This window comes from Panicum hallii, chromosome 2, assembly GCF_002211085.1.
Source record: "Panicum hallii strain FIL2 chromosome 2, PHallii_v3.1, whole genome shotgun sequence".
NCBI classification, from domain to species: domain Eukaryota; kingdom Viridiplantae; phylum Streptophyta; class Magnoliopsida; order Poales; family Poaceae; genus Panicum; species Panicum hallii.
In genome coordinates this window covers 56,671,280-56,695,897 of record NC_038043.1, presented here as the reverse complement: position 1 = coordinate 56,695,897, position 24,618 = coordinate 56,671,280, and the positions used below count along the sequence as shown (strand labels likewise).

The window sequence follows — 24,618 nt, the reverse complement described above, 5'->3', positions numbered from 1 at the left end:
CAGTAGTGATAACGAGTCTTATTAACATGTGATTACTATCTGGACTCGCGAATCCAAAGGTGGTTGAATTTTTAATTCCCTTTTCGCTTTGCAAAGGCATATATCGTGGCTTTTGTGAGCATTATTTAGCAAAATATAATCCATATATTTCGTCGATGGCCAAAGTCTGGTCAAATACCTGACGCTGCATCTCCAAGCATCAAAATGGACAGCTGCTAGACCAATTGATTCAGACATCAAACGAGATATTCCATCTCGACCTGCAAAGGGTTCTTCAAATTTTTCATCTCCCAGCCTAGCCACTCGGCCACTCTGTATATCTCCTCCGTCCGCGGGTGCGACGTGTCGTCCGACGAGAACTTGTGCAGGTGCAGCGAGTCGCCGACGGCGCCGGCGTCCACCCAGCTGAACCCGACCTCTTTCTTCACACCCCTCTCCCGCATCTGCCTCCGCACCCTCGCCACCGCGCCCCAGTCGCCCTTCTCGGCGTAGATGTTTGACAGCAGCACGTAGGCACCGGACTCCGTGGGCTCCGTCTCCGTCAGCACGCCGGCGACCCTCTCGCCGACGTCCGTGTTGCCGTGGATCCTGCAGGCGCCCAGCAGGCTCTGCAGAGCCGAGACGCTCGGCCCGGATGGCATCCGTAGCATGAGCTCCTCGGCTTCGTCCAGTCTCCCCGCCCGGCCTAGCATGTCGACGACGCACGCGTAGTGCTCCGGCCACAGGTCTGCGCCGTGCTTGGCGGCCATCCAGTCGAAGATCTCCCAGCCCAAGCTCACAAATCCGCTGTACCGGCAGGCGGTGAGGACAGAGAGCAGAACCACTCCGTCCGGAGCGACGCCAGAGCGTGCCATGTCGTTGAAGAGGCTGATGACGGCGTCGTAGTTCCCGTGCTTTGAGTTTGCCGAGATGATAGCTGTCCAGGCAATGAGGCTGCGGTGGACGGTCTCGCCGAACGCCTTCCAGGACTCCTCCAAGCTGCCTCGCTTCGCGTACAAGTCGATGAGAGCACCGGAGACGTACTCGCTGGTGCCGAGCCCCAGCTTCAGCGTCTGGCAGTGGTACATCTGACCGTAAGCCATGGGCACCGTCTCGACAGATGTCACCGCACTGAGGATGCTTGCGAAGGTGGTCTCGTTGGGCTTGATGCTCTTCACCATTGACGAGAAGACCTCAAGGGCGTCCTCACACTTCTCGTTCTGGGCATAACCAGAGATGAGAGCGTTCCAAGCGATGATCTCCAGGTGAGGCATAAGATTGAAGACCATCTTCGCATCATCCATGCGCTGCAGCTTGGCGTACATGGTGATGAGGCTGTTTGCTGCTGCTGCCTTATCAGACAAGCCGGTCTTGAGGCATACCGCGTGGATCATCTGCCCTTCCCTCGCCGAGCAGTCTCCTGGCATCGCGGACAGCATGGCCACGAAGGTGACCTCGTTCGGCGCCACCCCATCTCGCCTCATGCCATTGAACAGTGAGACGGCGTCCTCCCCGTCCATGGACATCACCGTGGTCCATGAGATGACGTCGCGTTCGTCCATGAACTTGAAGAGCTTCCGGGCACAGTCGGGGGTGCCGCACTTATAGTACATCGCAACGAGCACATTGCCAATGGAGTCGTGCCCCTCGACGCCTAGCTTCACTGCAAAGCTGTGGATTTGCCGGCCAAGCTCGAGTTTTCCCACGCCGCCGCACGCGGGGATGACGCTGCAGACTGATATCCGGTCAGGCCGCGCGCCGCCGTCCTTGAGCATCCGGACGAATACCTGGATCACCTCAGCCGGGCAGTCGCCTTCTTGAGCGAGTCCGCAGACCATCGCGTTCCAGGAGACGAGGTCCCGCGCCGGCATCTCGTCGAACACCTTCCGGGCCGCGTCGAGCGACCCACCCCGGGAGTACGCCGTGACAAGCGCGTTGCAGACGAACACGTCGGCGGCCTGCCCGGCGCGCGACGCCAGCGCGTGCAGCTGCCGCACGAAGCCGAGCTCCCCCCGGCCGGCAGAGAGGGAGAGCGCGACGGTGAACGTGACGGCGTCGGGCCGCATGTCCCCGGAGCGGAGCATCCGCGCGGCGAACGCGAGCGCATCCTCGGGGTCGGGGATCGCGGTGAGGATGGTATTGTAGGAGCTGGTATCCCGCTCGCGCGCGGTGGCGAACACCCTGGCGGCCGCGGGGAAGGAGCCGGCGCCGCCCGCCTTGGCGTAGCGCGCGGCGAGGGAATTGGTGACGGCCGCGAAGGCGTCGAGGCCTGAGGCGACCGCGAGGCCGTGGAGCGCGGGCAGGGTGCCCGGGTCGGAGCGTGCGACGGCCGCGGAGAACGCGGTGGGGGAGACGGGGAGCCCGGCCAGCAGGCGGCCGCTGAGGGAGGCGAGTGGCGTGGTGGCGCTGGCGGTTGGCCGGCGGGGAGTTTCAGCGAACGGGTGGTGGGCGGCAGCGGTGGAGAGCGCGTGTGATTTGGGCGTCGCGCGCGCGGGGCAAGGCAGCCGCCGCAGTGGCATCTACCATCTAGAGACGAGTCGCCCAATCGCTGGCCTGGCTGGACTGGACACCACCACCTCCCCAAACTCGAACGACACGGAGCTCTCTAATAAAATTCCACGGGCCGCTTCCTCCCTGGTCCCTTCCGCCTGCCGCTATCCCACAAATCCCTCCACGACCCCGGCCATGGCATGTGGGCCTGCAGGGGTCGCCTCCCCCTTGTGGCCGCGCCTGCTTCTCCCAGGCCCGGCTCCTTGTCGGAGCTTCCCCAACAAGGTACTAACCACTATACCTATTACACTATTTGCCTGTTTCGTGTAGTACGCAATTTGTCGAGCAGGTTGTGGGCGGTGGCTGATAATAGCTGGGTGCGATTTTGATTTGGTTCTTCAACTTAGAATGGACGGCATGGTCTCGGGAATTAAATTGTGCCATCGGCTTGTTAAATTTCTGAAAGTTTAAGCCATGATTCCTGGCTAACTGGGTCTCAAATGGTTTTGGCTAATCTGTGTAGCTCAGGATATGCTGTTAATGCAGTACATAGGCGAAATTTTGGTTTTCGTTGGAGTGAATCCATGGAGTCCCAACGTCCAAAAAGGATGATTGATGCCACAAAACATTTTCCATCTTGGGTATTGCTGACATTGTAGGATCGATTGGGTTGGAACGCCTAAAAGTACTCAAACTCTAGTTGCAGGCTGTGACTAATTGAATTCTACTCACTATTTGCTGATTGCAATTTTACAATGCTAAATCATGCCCTCTTTCTGAACAGTCCTTTTGGTTTCTGTGTTCCTTGTATTGTTCTGCATATGAAGCTTGTAGCACTTATTAGCATGTCCGGTGATAGAACACTAAATCATGTTGCTGTTAACTTGAGAAGTTGCAGTGCTGTTCTTCCCTATGTCTGAATTCTCAATTTCTGTTCTGATAGTCTTGTGTTCACAGGTGCAGCTAAATCAAGTTCGTTGCCTGAATCAGTTACGCTGGAAGCTACCTTTGATTAGTAAGCCACTTTACTCTTCAGTCATCACAATTTACAGAACATCAGCGTCAAGATTATTTTGATTCAACCTTCGGGCTCACATCCATCATCTCTTAAAATGAACTTCTGTTTGCAGCTGTCGAGTCACACAGATCAAGGAACCTTGTTGGTTGCTTACACTCAGACTCATCTGCAGAAGTAGCGGGAGTGAGCAGACCTGCTGATGTCTCCACTACTCAGAGTGATCAATCCATGACGTGTTGCGCGGATTCGGTCCCAGGTGCGCTTATTGTTATTTCTGGCTATTGGACTGGTCCTGACGCGGATGATGGTTGTGGTAGTGTTGAGGCCATGCTCCAAAGAATCGTATAATTTTTGCCATTGTGGTTAACTATGGTGATTTTTTCTTGCATCTGAAGATAACCTGTAAAATTAAGAAAAGCATCAACTGGACCGTATGTGACTATACCTTGGTTCATTAAGATCTGTATTTTTTCCTTGGGGTTATAAGTTGTTGTATTTGCTATTGCATCGCTGTTTTCAGTGCACCCAAAGCAAAAATCCTAGAAATCCTCTCGTTAGTTCAGAAAAAAAAGGACCTGCATTGGGTTATTTTGGTTGGCCCCCAAATTAGAAGGATGTACATTAATCAGACACCCTTTGCGACATCTTGCTTGACAAAAGAATATTAGACATTCATGATATTGATATCTTGCATGTCCGTCTATGCATCCTGTTGAAGTGTAGTTAGCACCTGTGAGCGACACATCAATGTTTAAACATCATGTCAGGCATCTGATGCACAGGTTTAGAAATCCTCCATTAATTACAACGGGTCTATTCCTCCATTCAGAATCTTTATATGATATTTATGTCACTCATTCTTTAAAAACAACATTAATTCATGTAAGTATATGTTCGACTCCTCCAGTAGAACTTTTGAACTTTGAGATTTGGGCATACTGGCATCGTGCTTGGAGGTGCAGGGCATCGTCCAATCCTTATGCTAAAACAGTAAATAGTATCAGGCATTTGGTGTAAGTTGAATAATTTTTCAAAGGGAAATGTTTTGGTACTTATTAGTATACCCTAAATGTTAAGTAAGAAAAATCAAATCAGATGCTGGTGAGAAGATTCGAGTATAGCTTCATCCATTTCTTATATAGATCTTTCATCGACAGGTCCATGGTTATGATTAAGGGTCCCTTTGTTCGACTTTGGGAGCTAGATTCGCGGCAAGGAATTTGGAATCGCAACCAAAGGGCTCAGCATCGCGAAGCGATTCTCGCAGTTGAACACGCAGCTGGATTTCTACCGATTCGCGTAGTTTATTACCCGCACTGCACTACCACCGGTTACAACTTACCGCTTCACGTCTTTCTTTCCCGAGCGCTATTCTTTCCCCACCACGACCCCTCTCCCCATCCCGACTCCTCCACGACCTGCCGCCGCCGGCGCTGGACCTCCTCCCCGCCGCGCCCCCCGCCGCCCCAAACGCGCCGCCCGCCGCGCCCCCCGCCGCCCTCCCGCCGCCCCCCCCCTTACGCGCCCCCCGCCCGCCCGCTCCGTCCGCGCGCTCTGCCCAAGGTGAGATCACCGGCTCCGTCTCCTCCCCGCCGCTCCCCACTCCCACCCACTCCCACTGGTCTCCTCGCGAGCCGCGAGCCTAGGGGCCGCCACCCCTATAACTGCCCCCCATTCCCCTACCCGCGCTCGCTCCCTCTCCTCCCCAAATCCCCCACGCTTGGATGGATTCCATCGGTACGAATCGCACCCCGCTGCGCTCCGTCGCCGCCTCAGCCACTCGAAGCAGCGCGCTGCCGCGGCCGCACCGCCACCCAGCGCTCGGCAATCGGTGAGTGGCTCTGTCGTCCGGCCTCGATCACCCCTTTCTCTGGATGTTCATTTCGTGCTGCATTTTCTCTCGATTCGTGGCGCGGCTCGGGCCGATGCTGAATGCTGAGCGCGTGTTGGCTCCGTGCAGCTTGGCGGCGACTAAGCTCGGGATCGCGGCTCGGTGTGGAGGAGCAAGAGGGTATTTCGGCAAGGTTGGTGTCTCGATTGTCGTATTGTCATGACACGCTGATTTGTAGATTGACTGATCCAAGGGAATTCGTGGTCGCGCAGGTGCAGAGATTTGACGCCGCGCGGAGTACATCGGCGAGAGCGCAGAGCGGGAAGGCGGGGAGAAGTGTGATCAGGGTATCTAATCGCGCCATGCTCCACGGATTCTATTCTATTGTAGTAGAGCACTATGATTCATAGAACCGTTAAACCACTGGTCTGTGTTGCTTGATATAATCGTGGTCATTTTCATGTGGTGGGTTTCTACCATTCAAGTAAAACTTTGCTATATGCAAATGTGCTTTGTATTTATAAGCTGTATGCTGCCATATTTTGCTATTCTGGAATTGAATTTTGTTTCTGAGCTTAGTATGCATTTTTTTTACCATATGTTCTTTTGGGGATAATGTTTATCCATTTCGAAACTACAGGAAATGGGACACACGTCATCTGATAGTGAAATGCCCTTGAACTATTCTTCTGGAAAAGCTTTCCCTTTAGGAGTGTCACAAGCTGATGGTGGGCTGAATTTTGCAATATTCTCACAGAATGCTTCTTCTGTCACCCTTTGTTTGAAACTTCCAGAGAGGTATATTTTCTCCCCTAAAACTGTGTTGTGATGCTCCTTTCAGTGCCATTCGACCTAACTATTCGCTAGTTTACTGAGCCTCTTTTGTTTCCCCTCATAGATGAACCTATTTAGTTTCCTGTCAGCCTTGGAATCCTACTCTTCGCCATTCCAGTTTTAGTTAGCACTAATGTCACTTTCTTTGGGACTTTTTGTCAAAGTTTGGTCAGGCAGTCTACTCATGTTTGAGGGTCTTACAGATATGGCAATACTGTTTGCACAGCTTGCTACATGTTATTTTGTGTTTTGGGATATATTAGGTACATTGAAACGTAAAGTGCTTTAATGAACACCCTGACCCCCACTTCTCCCCAAATAAAAAGAATCTCATACGAACAGACCAAATAAAAGCCATAATTGATGGGTTATTAACAGATTCGTTGCACAAGGAATGATATAGTTCATGATTCCTCATATATTTTTTTCCTGTAATGATCTGGATCATAAGGTTAGAGCTTGGTTCAAATAATCACCTTCCTGAAAACCACTGTATCTGTAGCCTTTATTTCTTGCTCGCTCGAAAGTAATATGGCATGCTTAGTATGTAAACTTATGACTTTCTGTAATCTTATTTTAGAGGCACCCAAGATGATGCGGAAATTGTCGAGTTTGCTTTAGATCGCCAAAAGAACAAAGCAGGAGATATATGGCATGTGTCAGTGGAGGTAGTTTTCTTTAGTTCTGATATTTCTGTTAGCTTTGTAAACAAGGTCATAGGTTTGATGACAGTGTTATTCTACTGGACCCTTATGCAAAATTAGTTTCTGGTCGAAAATACTTTGGGGTTGACAAAGAGGAGCCAAGTCAGCTTTTCGGAACTTATGACTTTGATAGCTCTCCTTTTGACTGGGGTGACGATTATAGGCTTCCTAATTTGCCTGAGGTATTACCATCATTGAGCATAGCGCACAAATATCCCAAACATGTAAGGTAAATACATAGCGCACAAAATTTGACAACTTTTTGACGCATAATGCCCTTCACATTGTTCAGTGGAGTGATACCCCATCTTTACATTTGGAAGGTAAATACATGGGGATATTCTACAATCAACTTTTTTGCGCCCATGAGTCGTTATGCTAGTGCTGGTGGTGGACCGGTGGCTGCTTCCAAAGGGATAAGGAACGGGAAAAGGGAGAAGATGCGGTTGTTTACTTACTCACGTGGAAGGAGAAAGAATGGGGGAAAAAAGAAGAAAGGAAAAATAGAAAGAAAAAAGAGGAAAGAAATACAGAGAAAAAAATGAAAGAAAAAAAGAAATTGTTCAATTATTTTTATAACGTGGATATATATTTTGTATAAATTATTATATATGTCAAATATTAACAAATATGAATATTTCCTTTCCAAAACGGTCGTCTACATGTCCATGCGATTAATTAGCATATAAACAGCCCTATGGGATCTCAGGGGTATAACAGACATTTCTTACAGAATCCACAGCTGACAGTTGTTTCAGCCAAACAGCTTTCAGCTTTCCCACAGCTGTCAGCTCACGGCAGCTTTTCCACGGCTGATTCCAGAAATCAGATTTTCAGGAATCCACAACTGAACCAAACACACCCTAAGCTTCTATTCCAATTAGCTGGAAAAATACATGTAGGTTTCTTTTAATCTGGGAAGAAATAAACTTGTGCGAGAGGAAGAGAACTAGCACAATCTTTTGTGAGAAGCTGCTTAATTGTCCTATACAATTCTTGCAACAAACTGCCAATGATGCCTGTATTCGTTGCAATTTTCCACTTGAACAACACGATTCCCTTATTAGCATCCCATATGATGTTCCCTTATGCTTCACTCTCCAGGAACAACTAATGGCCAATCAAGAGACAGTTGAAGCGTAGACCGATCCGCCGCTTCAACTGCTCCAGCTCCCGATGATGATCCAACCAAGCATGGATCGAAATCGAAGAATCAGTTCCTTCCAATCATATCACTCAGCAAAGGTTCTATCATATCCCAGTCCACTTAACCACATGCTCCCTTTGGCATATAATTCTTATATAACCATGCCCTTTGTGTCATTCGACTAATCGTGTGAACTCTCCATATTTTTGATCCTTTAGATGTACAGGCCAGCCTCAGGCAAACCTAGCATACCAAAGCCGGATTATAACTTGAAGGATCTTGGTACCAACTTGCACCCAAGCAACCCCCAAGACACATTTTTTACCCAAAAGATCTCAATAAGAAAGAGAGGCCACTTTGAGTCTTCCTAGCACTATAGCCACTTCCAATGCCACATTCAAAGGTTGAGCAGTAAAGCCGCTTGAAAGAAAATGGTACACACCCAAAACTCGCATCTTTCATCAAGAAGGAAAGGCGAATAAACCATAGAGAAAGGGTGCGCTTCGCCAGACAAAGATAAGGGCTCATCTGCTGATCAAGCTGAACCGCACCATCTGGTAGAATAGGCAAGCTTTAGACAGACCATGATTGCACTCCACAGGAGCATTGATCCTTCAAGCTGTTGAGCATCAGATGCCACCCATAACCTATTCTAGTCCCAGCCAAACCTAGATAATTATTGAGCTGCAATCTATGTCCCAATCAAGGGCTGATGTGATGTGTATATATGTATGTGAGCATCTGTCCATTTTCCATTGGATGGATTAGATCAATCCTTAGGTTTTTAAACATGAAAATTGGTGCAATCCTCAATGAAGCTGGCACTCTCTCGTGCTGTTTACGAAAAAGAAAAAGAAAAGAAATCGTTACCATCTAATCCTTATTTAATACTTCATCCGTTCTAAAAATATGAATCGTTTCGATTTTGTCCTAAGTCAAATTAAATTCTCTAACTGTGACTATTATATAGAAAAAATGCACAAAAGATTACAAATCTCAAATAAAATCCGTTAGATACACCTTGATCATCTCACTTGGTCAAAGTTTTTTTTATTTAGAACAAATTTAAACTTAAACAAGCTACATTTTGGAACTAAGGGAGTGATAGTGTAGCACATAGGCCAGTGAGCTTTAGTGCTTCATGCAGGGGCAGGCCCAGTATTGATGCATGGGTATTCAGCTGAATACCCAAATTTTTGGCAAAAAAATTTGTATACATAGTATATAACATGTATATGTATTAAAAATAGAAAATAACATCACAAAACAGGTTCCCAATCTCATATTGCCTCTTGAGCTCAAATAGCTCACCTTCTCGGTCTCATTTTGTTATTTAATTATGTGCTATAAATCTATATACTTTATGCTATAAAAAATTCACCTTTTGAAAATTTTGAATACCCAGATCCTAAATCCTGGGCCCGCTCCTGGCTACATGTGATGGCATGAGATTCAACACCACCGGATTTGTAGTCCCTTTGGTGGCTGGCCATTTAGCCATAGCGTTGGGTTACTGAAATCAGAAAAATCCATTTCATCAAAAGTAGAAAAAGAAGAACAAGAAAAAAGTTGCACACCAAGGAATTTAATTTAAATTGTGAAATGAAGGAATTGAATTGTCGCAGCGATCAGGGAAATATCCATGCATTCCTCCTAATTAAACATGGAAATTATAGTCGTTGGAATCTCAGCATGACTGATGACGCAACACCCACCCCCCCCCCCCCCCCCCCCCCCCCGGCGCCGGCGCGCGTCCACCAGCTATATAAACAAGCTGAATAGCACACCGGCTTGAAGCCACCATCACACAGTTAAGCGCCGCGCAGAGTGTTAAGCTAAGCATGGCGTACAGGGTGCTGGAGGTGACCCTCCTGTCGGCCAGGGGCCTCAAGAGGGTGAACCTGATCTCGCGCATGGAGGTGTACGCCGTGGTGACCATCTCCGGCGACCCGCTGACGCGGCAGTGCACCCAGCCGGACCCCTACGGCGGGCGCCACCCGTCGTGGAACACGTCGTTCCGGTTCAACGTCCCGCCCACCGCCGCGACGGCCACCGGCTGCCTGCACGTGCTCCTGAGCACCGAGCGCGCCCTGGGCGACCGCGACGTCGGCGAGGTCATCGTGCCCCTCGCCGACATCCTCACCGGCGGCGGCGCCGCGTGCGACCCCGGCCCCCGGCCGCCGCAGCTCGCGTCGTACCATGTCCGCAAGGTGCACCGGTGCGAGCCGCGCGGGATGCTCAACGTGTCGTACCGCCTGGGCCCCATTGTCGCCCCGCAGGCGAGAGCCGACGAGGCGGCCGTCCCCTACGTCGGGTTCCCGGTGGCGCGGTCGCTCTACGCCCCGCCTTATGCCTACCTTCCGGCGCCGGCGCCGCTGTCGCTTCCGCCGGCTCCTCATCCGCAAGCTGCCGGCGGCCACGACGCCATGGCCGTGCACCCACCTACACCGTCTGCGGGGGCGATCAGCACGTACAACAACTTGCCGCCTGCCGCCTATCCGCAAGCTGCCGCCGGGCATGCAACGGCGGCGTTGCCGCCGACGAAGGGAAACGGCAGCGACAGGATGGACTTCGGGGTGGGGCTTGGCGCCGGACTGGTGAGCGGCGCGATCAGCGGGATGCTGGCGGGCGACATGATGATGTCCGAGGCGGCGGCCTACAACTACGGATACCGCGCCGGGTTGGCCGACGGCGGAGCCGGGGCGGCGACTGTGTACAAGAAAAACTCTCACGTTCCCGGCAAAGTTGAAGCAAATCGGACGGTGGTGTGATTCAAACTGTGCGTGACGTGTTCGTTTGCACCCACCAGCACTTGTATGTACACACACATATGTATTAGAGACCTCCTGTATGATGGGCATGTAGTAGTCACGTACTAATAAGGACAGTAGTAAGTCCTGGTTCAACACGCACGGGGATACATGTAAACTGGCTTGTACCCGTGCCCTGGCTGATCCACTCGTGCACGTCGAGTTCTTGTACGATCAACAACAACCATGCCGTCTTCCATTGCCGCCGCTCGTCGTGCACGTCGCCGTTCAACACCTCGTCGCCGCCACGTCCTCCGGCATCCGCGTCTTCTCCTGCAGCCCATTAGAGCACGTGTTTAGCAGAAGCGGCTTCGCCTCCCCGGACGGCTTCTAATTTCCCGCCGGCGACGGCGAGGTAACCTCCGCCGACCTGGGACTCTTGGAGACGATTGGTACTGGACCATATCTGTCCGCATACCAGAGGTACCGCCCGCCGCTCTTCATTCTTTGTCTGAAACGCCATGCAAAGCTGACCGGCAGGAGGGAGTAGTGTCGACTGAAACTTGGAGGCACAGTTCACAGCACGTAATATGTGGTCGGTGGCAAAGTTTTCTGCTTGGACGAAGGTACTAGGCACCGGGTGGCATTTGGCCAAAGAACCGAACACCATGTTCATTATCGGCACAGAAACCGTTGAGCGCTTCCTGTGCCTTGGTTTACAATTGAACAGAGATCCTCTGCAAGCTGCGCTGCACTTGGTCTTCTTGAGCTGAGCTTTGGTGTGCTTGGGTGAGATGGAAGGGGAATGGATGAGGAAGGAAGGTTTCAATTTGGGTAACAAATCTCCTTTGAAAATTATTTGCACGCTCACATTCGATCAAAAATAACTGTAAACTGTAACCAAAGTACTCGGCATTCAGTTATAATCTATGCATAGAATCAGACTGCAGTGCCATGTGCCGAAGGGCCAGGGACGCCACCAACTGTTGGATTCGTCTGATCCAACGGTCAGCAATCAGTACGTCCAAATAAAATCAAAAGCCCTCTGCCCCAAAAAACCCTACGTCCGTCCCCAATCCGTCACCCGCCGCCGCCGACCTCCATCCTCGAGCGCCGCCGCGCCATGAGGCCTCTCGACGAGAAGGAGACCACCCAAGTATTCGAGAAGCTGTTCAAGTTCACGGGGCCCAACCTGAAGCACCTCCTGGAGCGGCCCGCCGTCGAGGGCCCGGACCCGGAGCCCGGCCGCTACTGCCTCCGCCTCCACCGCAACCGCGTCTACTACGCCTCCGAGGCCCTCGTCCGCCGCGCCACCGCCGTCGCGCGCCCGCGCCTCGCCGGCGTGGGCACGCCCATCGGCAGGTTCACCCACCACGGCGCGTTCCACCTCACCGTCCACGCGCTCGACCTCCTCGCGGCCCACGCGCGGCGCCGCGTCTGGCTCAAGCCCGACACCGAGCGCTCCTTCCTCTTCGGCAACTCCGTGCCCAAGTCCTCCCTCGCGCGAATCACCGAGAACACCAAGGCGGGGGACGGGGTCGTCGTCATGTCCATGGCCGACGTGCCGCTCGGATTCGGCGTCGCTGCGAGGTCGGCGCAGGACTGCAGGAAGGCGGACACTAACGCCGTGGTCGTGCTGCATCAGGCGGACGCCGGGGAGTACCTCCGCAAGGAGGAGGAGCTCATGTGAGGTGAGGGCAGACGGCAGAGGCTTGATTAGTTCAAGGCTTCAGGAACTATGTATTGAATGATTTGGTTGTGAGATGTGATGATTGCTGTTGCTAAATTTCATTTTCGTCAGTGCTAATATATGTTTCTGTCTTGTGAGTAAATCTGACGAAGTATTTGGATAAGAATTACTTGATCAACCAAGTTAGTTTGTAACAAGGATCTGTTTTAACTTTTAAATGGTTGCTATGGCATTGACTGTAAGCTGTGCATAAAGTGAAAAAATATTACACAGAGAGATAACTAGGTATTAAGGAATATGTAAGACATCAGTTCCGATTGGAAGGCATGGTTTATATCATATCAATGAACTAGGAACATTGTGCCCCCACTTTTCTGTTCAAGGCTTCATAAAAATGCACATCAATGTACTCGAGTACAGATCGGATTACCTCCTGAATTGCACCAAATTATCGAGCAAATTAATTCTTGGCATGGGACTCTGCTGGGCGATTCATCATTTGGAAGTTCTCCGTGTATATATATGTGAAGACAACTTCAGATTGAGTTACTTTAGTTGTGCTTGCATAGTCATATCGTTTAAGATGATCCTCCAATCTCTAATATGGCAGTCTTGATGTTGAGGCACCATAAAACCATATGAGGTCTTTGGTTCCATCTGGCCCACTTAACGTAATAATTCAAAGCATAGTAGTTCACAAGTTGATGTTTGGACATACTTAGGGTCGTGAGCCTTTGCCATTACAGATTTGCAGTCATGGTTTTTCTGATTTTCCATTTCCATCATGCTTGCAGGTCTGCCGTGGCTTGTGGTGCTGAAAGATGTATCTTTAGCACTTGTGTTGTGATCTGTAAGCAGTTCTACAATGGTTCCTGGTGCAACGAAGAGCGGAAAGCAATACTTACCGTGTATCTTAGTCCAAGTTTTCAATAGATTTCGTCACCCTGTCACATGTCATTATGCTACTGGAGTTGTTCATGTGGAATTTCTAGATTAGATGATGAATGGATAGTACGGTCCTTGTAGCAGATGTATGGATCAAATTGTCTGGGTTGCCCAGTTACATCGTGGATCGATTGACGAAATACATCATGGGAAATTGCTTGAGCGCTTCAGTATTTTTGTCGTCGTTCAGGAAGGATTTTCTTCAGTTTCTTGTCGTGCGCATCTGGACCAGATCATGTGTTTGTTCAGAGCAATATCAGCCTCTGGACTGAGGCGAAACTACGGCTTGCTTGAACAAAAGTACAAGAACATGGAACAAAGCAAAACACGGTGCAGTTGTGGCCTCCTGGGTCTTCAATGAAACGGAAACAAAAACAAAACATGCGCATCCGGGGAATCGAACCCCGGTCAGTACCGTGGGAGGGTACTATGATACCACTACACCAGATGCGCCTTGCCGTTCTCCAGTCTTAGCTTGTTTGTATGTAATTTTGTCTGGAAATTTGGGTGCCATCGTACCATTCGGCACCGGACGTTGCCGGTTGCCAACCAAGTGGAGTCCAAAACAAAAGGCTCGAACCGACGCTGACACCAGTATGCCCCCATCAGGCGTGTCATCCCCTGCTTCTGCCGCTGGCACACCCGAGGCGGAAAGCCGGCTGCCGGCGGCCACTCGCTTGGCGGCCCGACAGGGCGGGGGTGGGTGCAAGTTGCGGCGACGGTGTGGGGACGCGTCCACGTGAACGCGCCGGCGCCGACGACGATGCCCACCGCGCGACAGCGGCCGCCGGCGCCACGTGACACCCTCGTGCGACCGCGACCTTCCGGCCCCCCGTCCCCTCGGCTTTATTGCCGCCAACAGCAACGTCGCCGGCGGCGGATGCTGCCGCCCGGCCTCGGTGTGCACCGGCGCCGTGCCTGCTTTTGTTGCCATATTCGTTTTGCCGTTCTATTCAGTGATAGAAAGATGCATCGTGTGGGCTGTGGAAAACTGAGATCAAAAGTCCGCCCTTACGGAACTTCGGACTTTCCATATGCTCCCTCGCTGGTTTTTCTTTTTGCTTATCGATTATATGTAACGGAAAACGTTAAATTTTTTACATGTTTTAGACTTTTAGTATACAGGGTTTGGAGAGTTGAACTTTATGCATTACTATTGAGATAAGTATGTTTGTGGGTGTGACTTGAAAAGAAAGAAAATGTGTTCTTTGTGATAATTGATCCGACCTAACTTAATCGGTGTCATTTTTTAGGGAGATCTCAAGAGGCATATATATTTGAAACAAGGACACCGATCTTTGGCGATTGCGCCTCTATTCTAATCGGTGTTGCTATCTCACTACAAAAGGCCTCAGACTTCTCTACCTATCCCAAAGTTTCTGATGCTTCAGAAGAGGTAAAGCATACTGTCAGTGTGCCGAATCTCTTCGGGCAACACATGTTGCTGTCAGATAGATGCAACACAGATAAACATACCGATTTTTTTTTTTCTTTTGTAAAGAAAGGGTGTAAATTCATCGTCAGTCAAGCCTTCTTAATTCTAATAATGGATGTCCAATAATTGAGCACCTGTTTGTTCCAATCGCCTTGATTGGCTTGTCGAGCGTTGTGAATCATCACCACTACTATAATCATCGGCCATCTTTTAGCATCGTGGCACTTGGATCCAGCATCCGGCCGGATCGTCGGCAGACGACTGCTGCTGGAGATGCTGATGATGATACATGCGGAGCTCATCGTCTGAAGCTGAGCAACGTACACACCATCTGAACAAGGAAGCTAGCAGCTTAAATCTCACACACACAACAACTAGGCAGGAATAATCGAGGCACTTGCATGGATGGTGCAGAAGCAGAATCTTCTTCTTCTTTGGGGCGGATGAAAGTTGCAGAAGAATCTCTGGGTACAGCGACGCCGTCGGCACGCCAATATGGTATGCTTCTGGCACGAATCGATCTCGCACGCCCACCCCGATCTGCATGGCTCGATCTCCATCGCATCATCTGCACTGTACCTGAAGAGGGAGGCCGCCCCTGGCCGGAAACTGGCCGGTGCAGGGAACCCAGCCCCGCCTATTTATACGCACGAACAGTAGTCAGTCACACGGAGCAGCAGCGGCAGCAGCTAGCAATCTAAGCTAAGCTAAGCAAAGCCAAGCCAAGCAGGGACCATGTCGGGATCCGGCGCCGGGGTGTGGGTGTTCCGGAACGGGGTGATGCAGCTGGAGCAGCCGGCGGCGGCGAGCCGGAAGGCGCTGGTGTACGTGCCGACGAACGAGGTGGTGCGGTCAGTGGAGGCGCTGGAGCGGCGGCTGGGGACGCTGGGCTGGGAGCGCTACTACGAGAACCGAAGCATCGTGCAGCTCCACAAGCGCGACGGCGGCGCAGACCTCATCACCATCCCGCGCGACTTCGCCAGCCTCCGATCCACCCACATGTACGACGTCGTCGTCAAGAACCGCGACCACTTCAAGGTCGTCGACGCCTAGGGAACTGTCATTCATGCGTGTGCAGGTGCAGATGCCGGCCGGGACATACATACATACATACATACATACATACATACATACATACATACATACATACATACATACATACATACATACATACATGTATATTGTATAGAAAAGATGTGTGTGTGTGTGTGTATGCAAGGAGTGTGAGAGCTACATATTGTACTGAACTGCTGATGCTTGATGTTTTTACTAGCTATTGCCCTAGGGTTTGTTTAAACTTGGGTGTGAGATTAACGAAGTGTCCTCTAAAGATTGTATGATGCATGCTAGCTTGATGTGTATTGTTGCTGATCAATTATGGATTTAGGTTTCGTTCATGATTAGCTGTGGTTGACTAGTCATCGCTTCAAATAAATTAGGAATATTCTTTCAACAAGCACACAACAGGCCAATAGCATCAGAAGAAGCGTTACGCAAGCTGCTACAGAAAAAAGCTGCGAGCATCCAGGTTCCTAAACCTGATGAACAAATAATGTAGCTTCTGGAACGATAAGCCTACAGAGAAAGGCTACAGCCTAGGACAGGGATGGAATAGAAATCCCATAAGCAAAAGACCAATTCAGCACATGTTATAACGTGACGTGGCGCCCTTTTCCCAAAATAAAAATAGATTTGCTATATGATACCCGCCTATTGGTTCTAACAATCCATGCCCGATTTTTTCTTGTCTCATTCAACTCTTCACCATCCATCCAACTCCGGGGAGATTGGCATATGTCATTTATGGTGAGTTCAAGCCTTCATATGGGCAAGGGTTAACGGATTCCAGAGATTTTTTTTTATTAGGTTTGGGGATGTGATCATGTGAAGCTTTAGAGGGAAGGTCAGTCTTGCAGAGAAGCTGGTTGATGGTGGAGGATGACCTGTGGAAAGGTCCTGCTCGAACTCCACGACCAAGGCTAGAGAAGGAAGAAGAAGAATGGAGGCAAAGAGCAGCTCCGCTCTTGGATGAAACGTTTGATGGGGATCTGAAAGTATAGAACGAAGTAAGGCTAGCCAATTCAAGGCGCCTGGTGGGTGGTGCGGCAAGGTGATGGGATCAACACTAGGTCAGGGGTGGTGGATCGGAGGAGGATCGGGTAACGGTTCTGCAGTGGGAGCTGCCGGAGATTAGGAGGAGGAGGAGGGCGGGCGGGGGCGCCAAGAACCTGGCTTGGGCTAAACGGCCAAAAGAAGTCTGAAGGTGGAAGAAACAAGCAAAGTTTGAGGCAGACCAATAAAAAAAAACTTGACATGGCACGAATGCGATTCTAGTAGACTTAAATTGGATGCAAGTCCTATACACGTAGCTCAGCGAAACCCGTAGCCAAATGTGAAACTTTCCACAACAGAAGCAAACTCAGTGTGCAAGGCTGTAACAATGCCACAGCCAGCACGTGAATCGGGCATTTTCCTTGAAAACTCCACGTGAACCGAGCGTGATCCTCACATCAGTTGAATCCCTGGCGCGGCGGTGGATCACATCATCGTCATGTACTTGTCAGGGACAGGTAGCCGTGCGGGAAAGAGACCACCGTCACGTAAAGGCAACGCGCGCCATTGAAGGCGGAAGCAGCTGCAGCCGGCTGACGACACTTGATCTGCAGGCGAGGAAGAAAACAACGAGCAACCTGTCCTACCCACCAACCCGACAGCCTTGCTTCCATTGGAGACAAAATACTAGCCTCCAGGTCGATCCGGTGGCGGGGCCCGACTCCCAAACTCCGCCAGTCAATCCTCCGCGGATGGCCGCCGAGACGACTGCCCCGCCGCCATCGTCGTCTCTTCCTCCGCCGGCAGCCGCCGCCGCGCCTCGTCATCCGGTACGCGTCGTCGATCGCTGCCTCGGCGACCGAATCCAGAATTCAGAATTCTGATCGGTTCTGGCCCAAATTTAGCGCTTGTGTTCATGATGCGCGTTCGCGTTCTGGTTCATGACCTGCAGAGACTGTCGGGGTTCGGGCAGCTGGACGCGAGCGTCAAGGTGATCTAGAGGGCGCACAGGATTCTTTGCAGCAATGGAAGTTTGGGTGAGTTAGTTGATCCTTGTGAGCTTTGTGTTGCAGGAGCTGACCTCGTCGCAGGCGGAGTTGCTGGAGAAGATCCAGAAGCTGAAACAGGTATGCATCGATCGTGTGAGGAAATGCAGATTAGGGCTCGTGCAATTGATTAGTCGTCACAATGAACAAACGTCGTCGGAGAATTCCAAAACTTGGATTTGGAAATTTGCTGGTCTTTTAGAGTTCCGGAAATTCGCTGGTCTGATGATCAGATGCTGATGAGATGCGATGAACTGGCCTCTGTTTCAGGAGGTGCAGAACTGGCGCTCCAACGTAGAGACTCAGGTCAGGACATGCCAGAATGTGAGTTCGTGCTTTCTCCCTCAGCTTGTAAACTTCATAGTCAATAGAGCATAGCCCATACGTGTGTGCCATTGTCTGAAGGCTGCTTCTAGTAACGAATATCATGCCAGACAGATACGGTATGATATGCAGTGCTGACAACTGTGTTACATACAGGAACTCCAAGGTCTGAAGAAGGGACTCGACTCTGAAGTGGAGCAGCTGAAATTGGTGTGCCTTCTTTCTGACGTCTTTGCATCCTCCTTTTAGTTCAGTCTCCAGGAGCATCACACCATCCTCTTGTTTTCCTTCTAGGAAATGGAGGAGATTAGGTCTGCAATCCAGGAAGAGAAGGGCAATCTACCTGCGCAAATCACAAATTCGGAGACGGTTAGTTTTACACGAGAAACATCTACGTGATAACGCTCCAGTGACCATGCTGGTGCACAAGAAATTTGTTACAATGATTTTCTTGTTCTGTAGAGCAATAACGACACAGAACAAGCCCTGCAGACTCAAGACCAAGCATTGAAGGTTGATACTGATGCTAGTATGGAAGAACAAACAGCAACACAACCATGAATTAGTGCATCCTTTCAGAGGTGAAGCTTGTGTTACTGGACATTCACCTCCTTTCGACAGATCAAAAAGGAAAAAAAGTTGGCAAATACACTACATCACATGGAGTATTCATATTATTTTTTAATCCATATCATCAGGTGCAAATATCTCTATACCGGTACCAGCAAATTCAATGTTTCAGAGTTGTAAAGAGCTCCATTACATGTACAAGAACTGCTTCTTTTGTAACAATTCCATGTCTACAACTTCAATTTTCAAATGAAGTATGCACAACAACCTCTGGTTCTACGCATGCTTGAAATAAAAAAAAATGTGTTACCCGATGAGGATCTGGAATGGTCATGTAACATTGCACATCAACATGCAAGCATTTATGAGAGACCAACTCATGTCATCTGAGTAAAATGCAACAGTCTGGATTGCTTGCCTCTTAGGTTGCTTCAGGGAAACTGACATTATCTTCCCTTAAAAACAGTGCTACCTAAGAAACCTTACTTAGTTTGTGGTAAAATATCATTCTGTTTATCTGTGTGAAGGCTTCCTACAAGAGCAGAATATACGGATTCATCTGGAGTCAATCCAGCTTTCAACATATCATCGTATAGCTGGAACGCCGCCTCTGATCTCCCTTCCTTTGCCAGACCTGATATCAGAGCCGTATATGCCACGACATTTGGTTGCGTTCCCCTCTGCCTCATTTCTTCAAACAGCTTCAGCGCCACATCCACCTTCCCGGTGACACAGTGGCCATGAACTAGCGATGCATAAGTGTATACATCTGGAACAAACCCTTTCTTCTCCATCTCCTTTCTGAACCTCTCAGCCTCGCGGATACTCCCCTTCTTGATGTACCCATCCATCATAACATTGTAGGTCACAACACTGGGCATTGTCCCTTTCCCTGCCATTTCTCTGAACAGCCGTCTAGCCTCCACCATGTCACCTTCCTTGCAATATATGCTGATCAATGTAGTGTAGCTGACATAATTTGGCGCCACGCCCTTCTCAATCATGATATGCAATAGTGTCTTGGCCTCATCCATTCTATTCACCCTACAAAGCCCACAGGCTAATGTGTTGTATGTGTAGATGTCCAGTTCAATGCCCATTTTCTCCATGACCACCTTTATTTTAAGAGCACTGTCCACCATCCCTTTACGACAATAACCATCAATCACCGTATTGAAAATAATTTGGTTATGCCCAACACCTCGCCCTTGCATATCTTCAAGCAACATCTCTGCAGCCTCCATCTGCCCCATCTTGCAGAATCCATGGATCAATACACCGAATGTACGCTCATTGGGCTCAATACCATTGCCAACACATTCATCAAATACCTCGGAGGCCTTCCGCACTTTCCCTGCACGACAGTATGCGTTGATGACTGCTGTGTAGAAGTACACATCCCCTGGGACATTCTTTGTCTTCATCTCATTGATCAGAGCTTCAACCTTGTCGATATCATTGGCTGCCGACAAAGCATCCACCAGGATAGTGAATGTCCCAACTGTGGCCTCAATCCCTTCATTTTCCATGATCCTGAGCACCTCCGCGACCTGGTTGCCATCCTTTTGGCGTTTGTAGCTGTCAAGCAGTGAGTTGTAGCACAGCGCATTCGGCTTGTAGCCATGGCGAGGCATTTCGTCGAGCAGCTGGCGAGCGTCCGCAACGCGGCCGGCCTTACACAACCCGTCGACGACCACAGACGCGGAGAGTGGCGACAAAGATTCCGGGCAGGAGGTGAGCGCGCGCCTAAGGAGGTCGGCGGCGGCGGCGAGCTGCCCGGCGCGGCGTAGGGAAAGCAGGGAGGACGTGAGCGAGCGCTGATCGAGGCGGCCGAGGCGGGAGACGGTGAGGTCGAGCGCCTCGGCGGCGCGGTCGGCGGCTCCAGCGTCGGCGTAGGCGCGGAAGAGCATGTCGTGGAAGGCCGCCACGGCGTGCGGCGGCGCGCCGGGCGGGAGGGAGGCGGCGGCGAGTTCCGGGAACGGCACCGCGAGGAAGTCCGGCGTCAGCAGGGAGGATAGCATGGACTTGGCCTTGGCGAAGCGGCGCGCTGTGAGGAGGGACGCGAAGACGGCGAGCGGCGGCGCGGCGGAGAAGGACGCCGACATCGCGCATCGGAGGCGGGAGAGAGAGAGCGTGGGGAGCCGGAGAGGAGAGGAGATCGCTGGGCTGTGGTTTACGTTTTCCGCGCTTGGTGGCGGCTGTTGCTGATGGGCTTTGATGGTATTGCTGAATGGGCTTTGCCTCTTGATTAAGTGGGCTGGACCCACACGTAAGCTTTATTTTGATGGGCTGAGCTTACCTACCTATGGGCTCTTTAGAGCCCAACCATCGCTGCAGAGAGAATCTATCTATATTTTGTCCAACCACTGGAGAAAATCTTTTTAAGTATTTTCCTCTCAAAAAAATGAAAAATCGTTCACGAGCAGCACACACACAGAGAGAGAGACAGGTGAGGTGCGACGAGAATTCCAACGGCATGGAAGCAAGCACGAGCACACACGGGCGCAGGCACCACGATGCATGAAAGAAAAAGGGCCCGGCACGATGTGACGCGAGCGTGGCCCATCTCATGGCCTATCCGGGGCTCCCACGTACGGAGGCCCTTTCCTTCGCTCGTGCGAGGCCGGTACTAGGACGCCCTTTCTTTCGCGGCGACAGACAATCCAACCGCATGTACACGTGCACAGTGGATTACAGTACGTGAATGTACACGTGCGTGGCCTCGCCTCGTACTCAAAAGCTAAAAGCTTGGTTCCCTGCTTCGATGACCCTCCGTGCTGGCCCTTGCTAGGTCACGATAGCTACCGGGTTAGGTAGGAAGATCGCCGGGAAGAACAGCCCTGCAATGCAACAACGACGGCGGCCTGCCGACTTGGCCATCAACTCACGAGACCAAGATGAGAGAAGCAAGTGTGTCGAAGCAAATGTGGCAAGAAAACGGTGGTGAAGAAGTCTTCAACCCAGTCAGACCGACGACTGTGAACGCCCTCGAGCAGAGCGGCAGGTCCCCGGTCTAAACCGGACACCCCCTCGCGACTGAACACGGTTGGGCACGCAGGAGCACCGCCGGAGCCGGGGCCGTTCTGCGGCGGAAACAGTGCACACCTCCCCGGAATGCATGCCATGTGCGCGCGCACACGAGGCGGCCTCATCGTCATCGGCGCATGCAGGCGGCATCGGCCATGCCAGAATGCCAGTCCTCTGTCCTTGGCGTTCGCGGGGGCGCGGGGCAGGCGGCCTGCTTGCATTGCATACGCAGCTAGATACGCGAGATGCAGGTGGCAGACGTCGGGGCCGGCGAGGGGGGGGTGTGCAGTGCATGTCAAGGGCAGGGCAGCCTTTTTTCCCGCTTGCAGCAGGGGAATTAAATTGGAGGCCCGGCTTTTGATGTAGAAAGAAAGCCTCCTCTCCCGCTCTTCCCATCCTCTCCAGCCTCCTCCTCCCTTTGATGAGCAAGCAGTAGAAAGCTCGCCACACTTGTAGGGCCTCCGCCGATGGCTACGGCGATCAACGTAATGCATTGCCTTGTCTTTCTGAGGACCCGCTCCGTCCGAGGCCCGAGCAAGAAATCTGAGCAGGAGGCCTGGACTGCAACTTTTGCTTTCCAATTACTAGTCACTTTCCTCAGATCAGAATGGCGACCGGCCTGGTTGGATCGCATTTCATGGTGGGGCGATCATGAGACAGTTCCTTGAACGGGCCAATGAACGACTGCAGGTGTGCTAGCTTAAAGCAGAGTCCAAGGCTATTCATTCAGTCGTCAGGATCGCAGGGAGAGCCACGTATTGTTGGCGCCTGGTCAGCCAGCAACACTATCATTATCATGGCTCATGACTCATGCCAGCTCAAGTTTCAGGCAGGAATCACCGAATTAGTGAGCATGGCGGCTGTTAGGTAGTAACACTAGCCAGGATGTATGCGTGCCTTCAGAGTGTGCCAAGTGCGCTTCCTGATCGATCTCATTTTATGCCCCCCTTGTTTGGTTTTCATTTCATCCGTCGTGTGCTCAACACATACAATCGCGGTGAAAGCTAGTACATCCGTCAGGACCCTAGCCACCGGCACGACTCAGTGCCCAAGACGTTGGTTGCTAGGTTAGGCCCAGGATGCAGCTAGCTAGTGACCGGGACGGCAGGTTGCATTCTGAAGCTAGCTAGCTAGCTGCGATCTGGATCAATGTGGTGGACTCCAGCATCGCTAGGATCGACTACGAGATCTTCGGTGCAAGCCAAGCAAGAACGAAGAGGAGCGCCGCCACGACGGATGATGGAGCCGTGAGCCGCCATGTGCCAGCCCGTATGCCTCGAGCTGCTCAACACCTGCAGGTCCCAAGGGAAAGGAAAACAAAACAAAAGAACGGCTGCTCGCTCGAGGGCGCAGCAGCAGCACAGCTAGCAGCGGCAGTAGACAGTAGTAAATTCGGCAGCAGTAAACCAACCGGGTCCGGGCCGGGCAGATCGCTGGCGTGCGCGGTTCGAGGCGGCCGGCCGGGCTCACGTGGCTGTACATGCACGGGCGTACGATGCGTGGAGCCGGCCGGCCGGGCCGGGGGTAATAAAAGCAGAGGACAAGCCCGCAGCTTTTGCCTTTGGACAAGGAATAATTACCCTCCTGACACACAGGGTTAGACTAGCTGTGTTGACGCTGCCAGTCACCGGCTCGTTAGCTGGGCAATGGGGATCGGAGTTAGGATTTGTTCTTAGTAGCTGTCTTAAGGAGCGCTAGTTAGATTCATGACGTTCAAACTTGATGGTTCATGATTTGTTGCATTGCTCAACTCTTAGCTAACCCCAAACGAAACATGCACGATTCTACATTTCAACCTTCGCTGGAATTATTCCTGTAAGTAATTCTCGTGCATGTTTCAAATTTGCTGCGATATCTCCCTCAAAATTCATGCTTTTTATGCTTTCATGTACGAAGGTCAGTACAAGTTCATCACGTGGCACGAGTTTCATTCTGGTTTTGTTCAATCCTTATAAAATCAACTAGAAAGTAGAAACATGCGTCGTGGTTCTAAGATGCATCCGAATCCTCGTAAAAGTGACGTCCATGCGGGTTTCCAAGTTGTTTTAGTGTCTCCCACACACATTTTACTGTACTTTACATCTACATTTCGCGTTTTTTGTGTTCAAGATTTAGTTTTAGTTAAGCTTTATCTTGACTTCTTCTAAACAAGCGTGATAAGGCGCCATAAGTTCGTCATTGTTTTCATCGTGGGGCGCTTGAGAAACTAGCTCGTTTCAAGTTACTAATGAAGTGGTGGCTTATATTTATCCTCCTTGTGTCGCCTCCCCTGGTCGACTCGAGGGGCGACCATCCGCACGTGCCGCCACCCAATCAAACTCTAGCTCCAACGGCCGCGGGCGCCTCCGTGACAGGCCGAAGTTGGTCTCGTGCGCTCCTTTCCCTCCTCCTCCTTTGCTTCAAGATCGCTATATCGTGCTCACCGCCGGTGGAGGTCGTCTCCGACCGCCTCACACCGGATCCAACCTTCCCTGATCCGGATCTACATGCTCCTGTGTGGGGGCGCCGCTCCACCGCCACCGATGACCGCATCCTTGGGTCCCCCCCCCCCGTCCCGCCGACGCTCCTCTCTCCTTCCTCCCCCCCTCCCCCACATCACCCTGGTCGTGCTCTGGCTCTCCCCAAGGTCGCTCGTCCTCTCCAGTCAGTCGTCGCCTCGGTTGCTTGTCCTTGCTAGTAAGTCGCCGCTTTGGTCTCTACTCGTCACCTCTCCGGGAAGGGTCTATTCTACTCGTTTGCGCCCTGCAGGTGTGCCTTATCGTTGCGTTGCCCCACT

General features: G+C 51.3%; 7 protein-coding genes and 1 non-coding gene across 16 annotated transcripts; 5 read left to right on the top strand and 3 right to left on the bottom strand.

Moving 5' to 3' along the window:
* Positions 1-123: 123 nt before the first annotated feature.
* LOC112883269 (pentatricopeptide repeat-containing protein At4g32430, mitochondrial) lies at positions 124-2,619 on the bottom strand. Its single transcript, XM_025948545.1, has one exon. It carries the CDS (start codon positions 2,496-2,498, stop codon positions 237-239), a length of 2,262 nt encoding a protein of 753 aa, XP_025804330.1. The 5' UTR covers positions 2,499-2,619; the 3' UTR covers positions 124-236.
* LOC112883272 (isoamylase 3, chloroplastic-like) lies at positions 2,604-9,703 on the top strand. Of its 7 annotated transcripts, none has more exons than XM_025948552.1 (10): positions 2,605-2,754; positions 3,427-3,484; positions 3,600-3,743; positions 4,645-5,318; positions 5,448-5,511; positions 5,591-5,665; positions 5,959-6,116; positions 6,733-6,820; positions 6,917-7,080; positions 7,180-7,928. In XM_025948552.1, the coding sequence occupies exons 4-9, from the start codon at positions 5,212-5,214 to the stop codon at positions 7,052-7,054; spliced, it is 630 nt and encodes a 209-aa protein (XP_025804337.1). In that variant the 5' UTR covers positions 2,605-2,754; positions 3,427-3,484; positions 3,600-3,743; positions 4,645-5,211; the 3' UTR covers positions 7,055-7,080; positions 7,180-7,928. The 7 variants fall into 7 exon arrangements, 6 of the variants coding, with proteins under 6 accessions (XP_025804333.1, XP_025804339.1, XP_025804337.1 ...); XM_025948549.1 differs by having other exon boundaries at positions 6,917-7,085; XR_003226783.1 differs by lacking the exons at positions 6,917-7,080; positions 7,180-7,928 and adding exons at positions 7,961-8,101; positions 8,222-9,703 and having other exon boundaries at positions 2,607-2,754.
* A 58-nt stretch (positions 9,704-9,761) lies between these two features.
* Positions 9,762-10,931, top strand: LOC112883271 (protein SRC2-like). Its single transcript, XM_025948547.1, has one exon. It carries the CDS (start codon positions 9,845-9,847, stop codon positions 10,772-10,774), a length of 930 nt encoding a protein of 309 aa, XP_025804332.1. The 5' UTR covers positions 9,762-9,844; the 3' UTR covers positions 10,775-10,931.
* A 679-nt stretch (positions 10,932-11,610) lies between these two features.
* LOC112883273 (60S ribosome subunit biogenesis protein NIP7 homolog) lies at positions 11,611-13,558 on the top strand. Its single transcript, XM_025948555.1, has 2 exons — positions 11,611-12,444; positions 13,238-13,558. Exon 1 carries the CDS (start codon positions 11,877-11,879, stop codon positions 12,441-12,443), a length of 567 nt encoding a protein of 188 aa, XP_025804340.1. The 5' UTR covers positions 11,611-11,876; the 3' UTR covers position 12,444; positions 13,238-13,558.
* Positions 13,559-13,770: 212 nt separating this feature from the next.
* TRNAG-CCC lies at positions 13,771-13,841 on the bottom strand. Its single transcript has one exon. It is a non-coding gene; the product is annotated as a tRNA-Gly (tRNA).
* A 1,521-nt stretch (positions 13,842-15,362) lies between these two features.
* On the top strand, positions 15,363-16,172 carry LOC112883275 (flowering-promoting factor 1-like protein 5). Of its 2 annotated transcripts, none has more exons than XM_025948557.1 (2): positions 15,363-15,921; positions 15,974-16,167. In XM_025948557.1, the coding sequence occupies exon 1, from the start codon at positions 15,559-15,561 to the stop codon at positions 15,874-15,876; it is 318 nt and encodes a 105-aa protein (XP_025804342.1). In that variant the 5' UTR covers positions 15,363-15,558; the 3' UTR covers positions 15,877-15,921; positions 15,974-16,167. The 2 variants fall into 2 exon arrangements, 1 of the variants encoding a protein (XP_025804342.1); XR_003226784.1 differs by having other exon boundaries at positions 15,364-15,941; positions 15,994-16,172.
* Positions 16,173-17,069: 897 nt separating this feature from the next.
* On the top strand, positions 17,070-19,129 carry LOC112883274. The gene is made up of 7 exons (XM_025948556.1): positions 17,070-17,705; positions 17,828-17,866; positions 17,949-18,002; positions 18,192-18,245; positions 18,402-18,455; positions 18,540-18,614; positions 18,708-19,129. The coding sequence occupies exons 1-7, from the start codon at positions 17,628-17,630 to the stop codon at positions 18,804-18,806; spliced, it is 453 nt and encodes a 150-aa protein (XP_025804341.1). The 5' UTR covers positions 17,070-17,627; the 3' UTR covers positions 18,807-19,129.
* LOC112883270 (pentatricopeptide repeat-containing protein At2g32630) lies at positions 18,247-20,987 on the bottom strand. Of its 2 annotated transcripts, none has more exons than XR_003226782.1 (2): positions 19,126-19,239; positions 18,247-18,588 (listed from the first exon to the last, which is right to left on the bottom strand). XR_003226782.1 is itself a non-coding variant. In XM_025948546.1 (2 exons), the coding sequence occupies exons 1-2, from the start codon at positions 20,918-20,920 to the stop codon at positions 18,553-18,555; spliced, it is 1,590 nt and encodes a 529-aa protein (XP_025804331.1). In that variant the 5' UTR covers positions 20,921-20,987; the 3' UTR covers positions 18,247-18,552. The 2 variants fall into 2 exon arrangements, 1 of the variants encoding a protein (XP_025804331.1); XM_025948546.1 differs by lacking the exon at positions 19,126-19,239 and adding an exon at positions 19,367-20,987.
* Between the last annotated feature and the right edge of the window lie 3,631 nt (positions 20,988-24,618).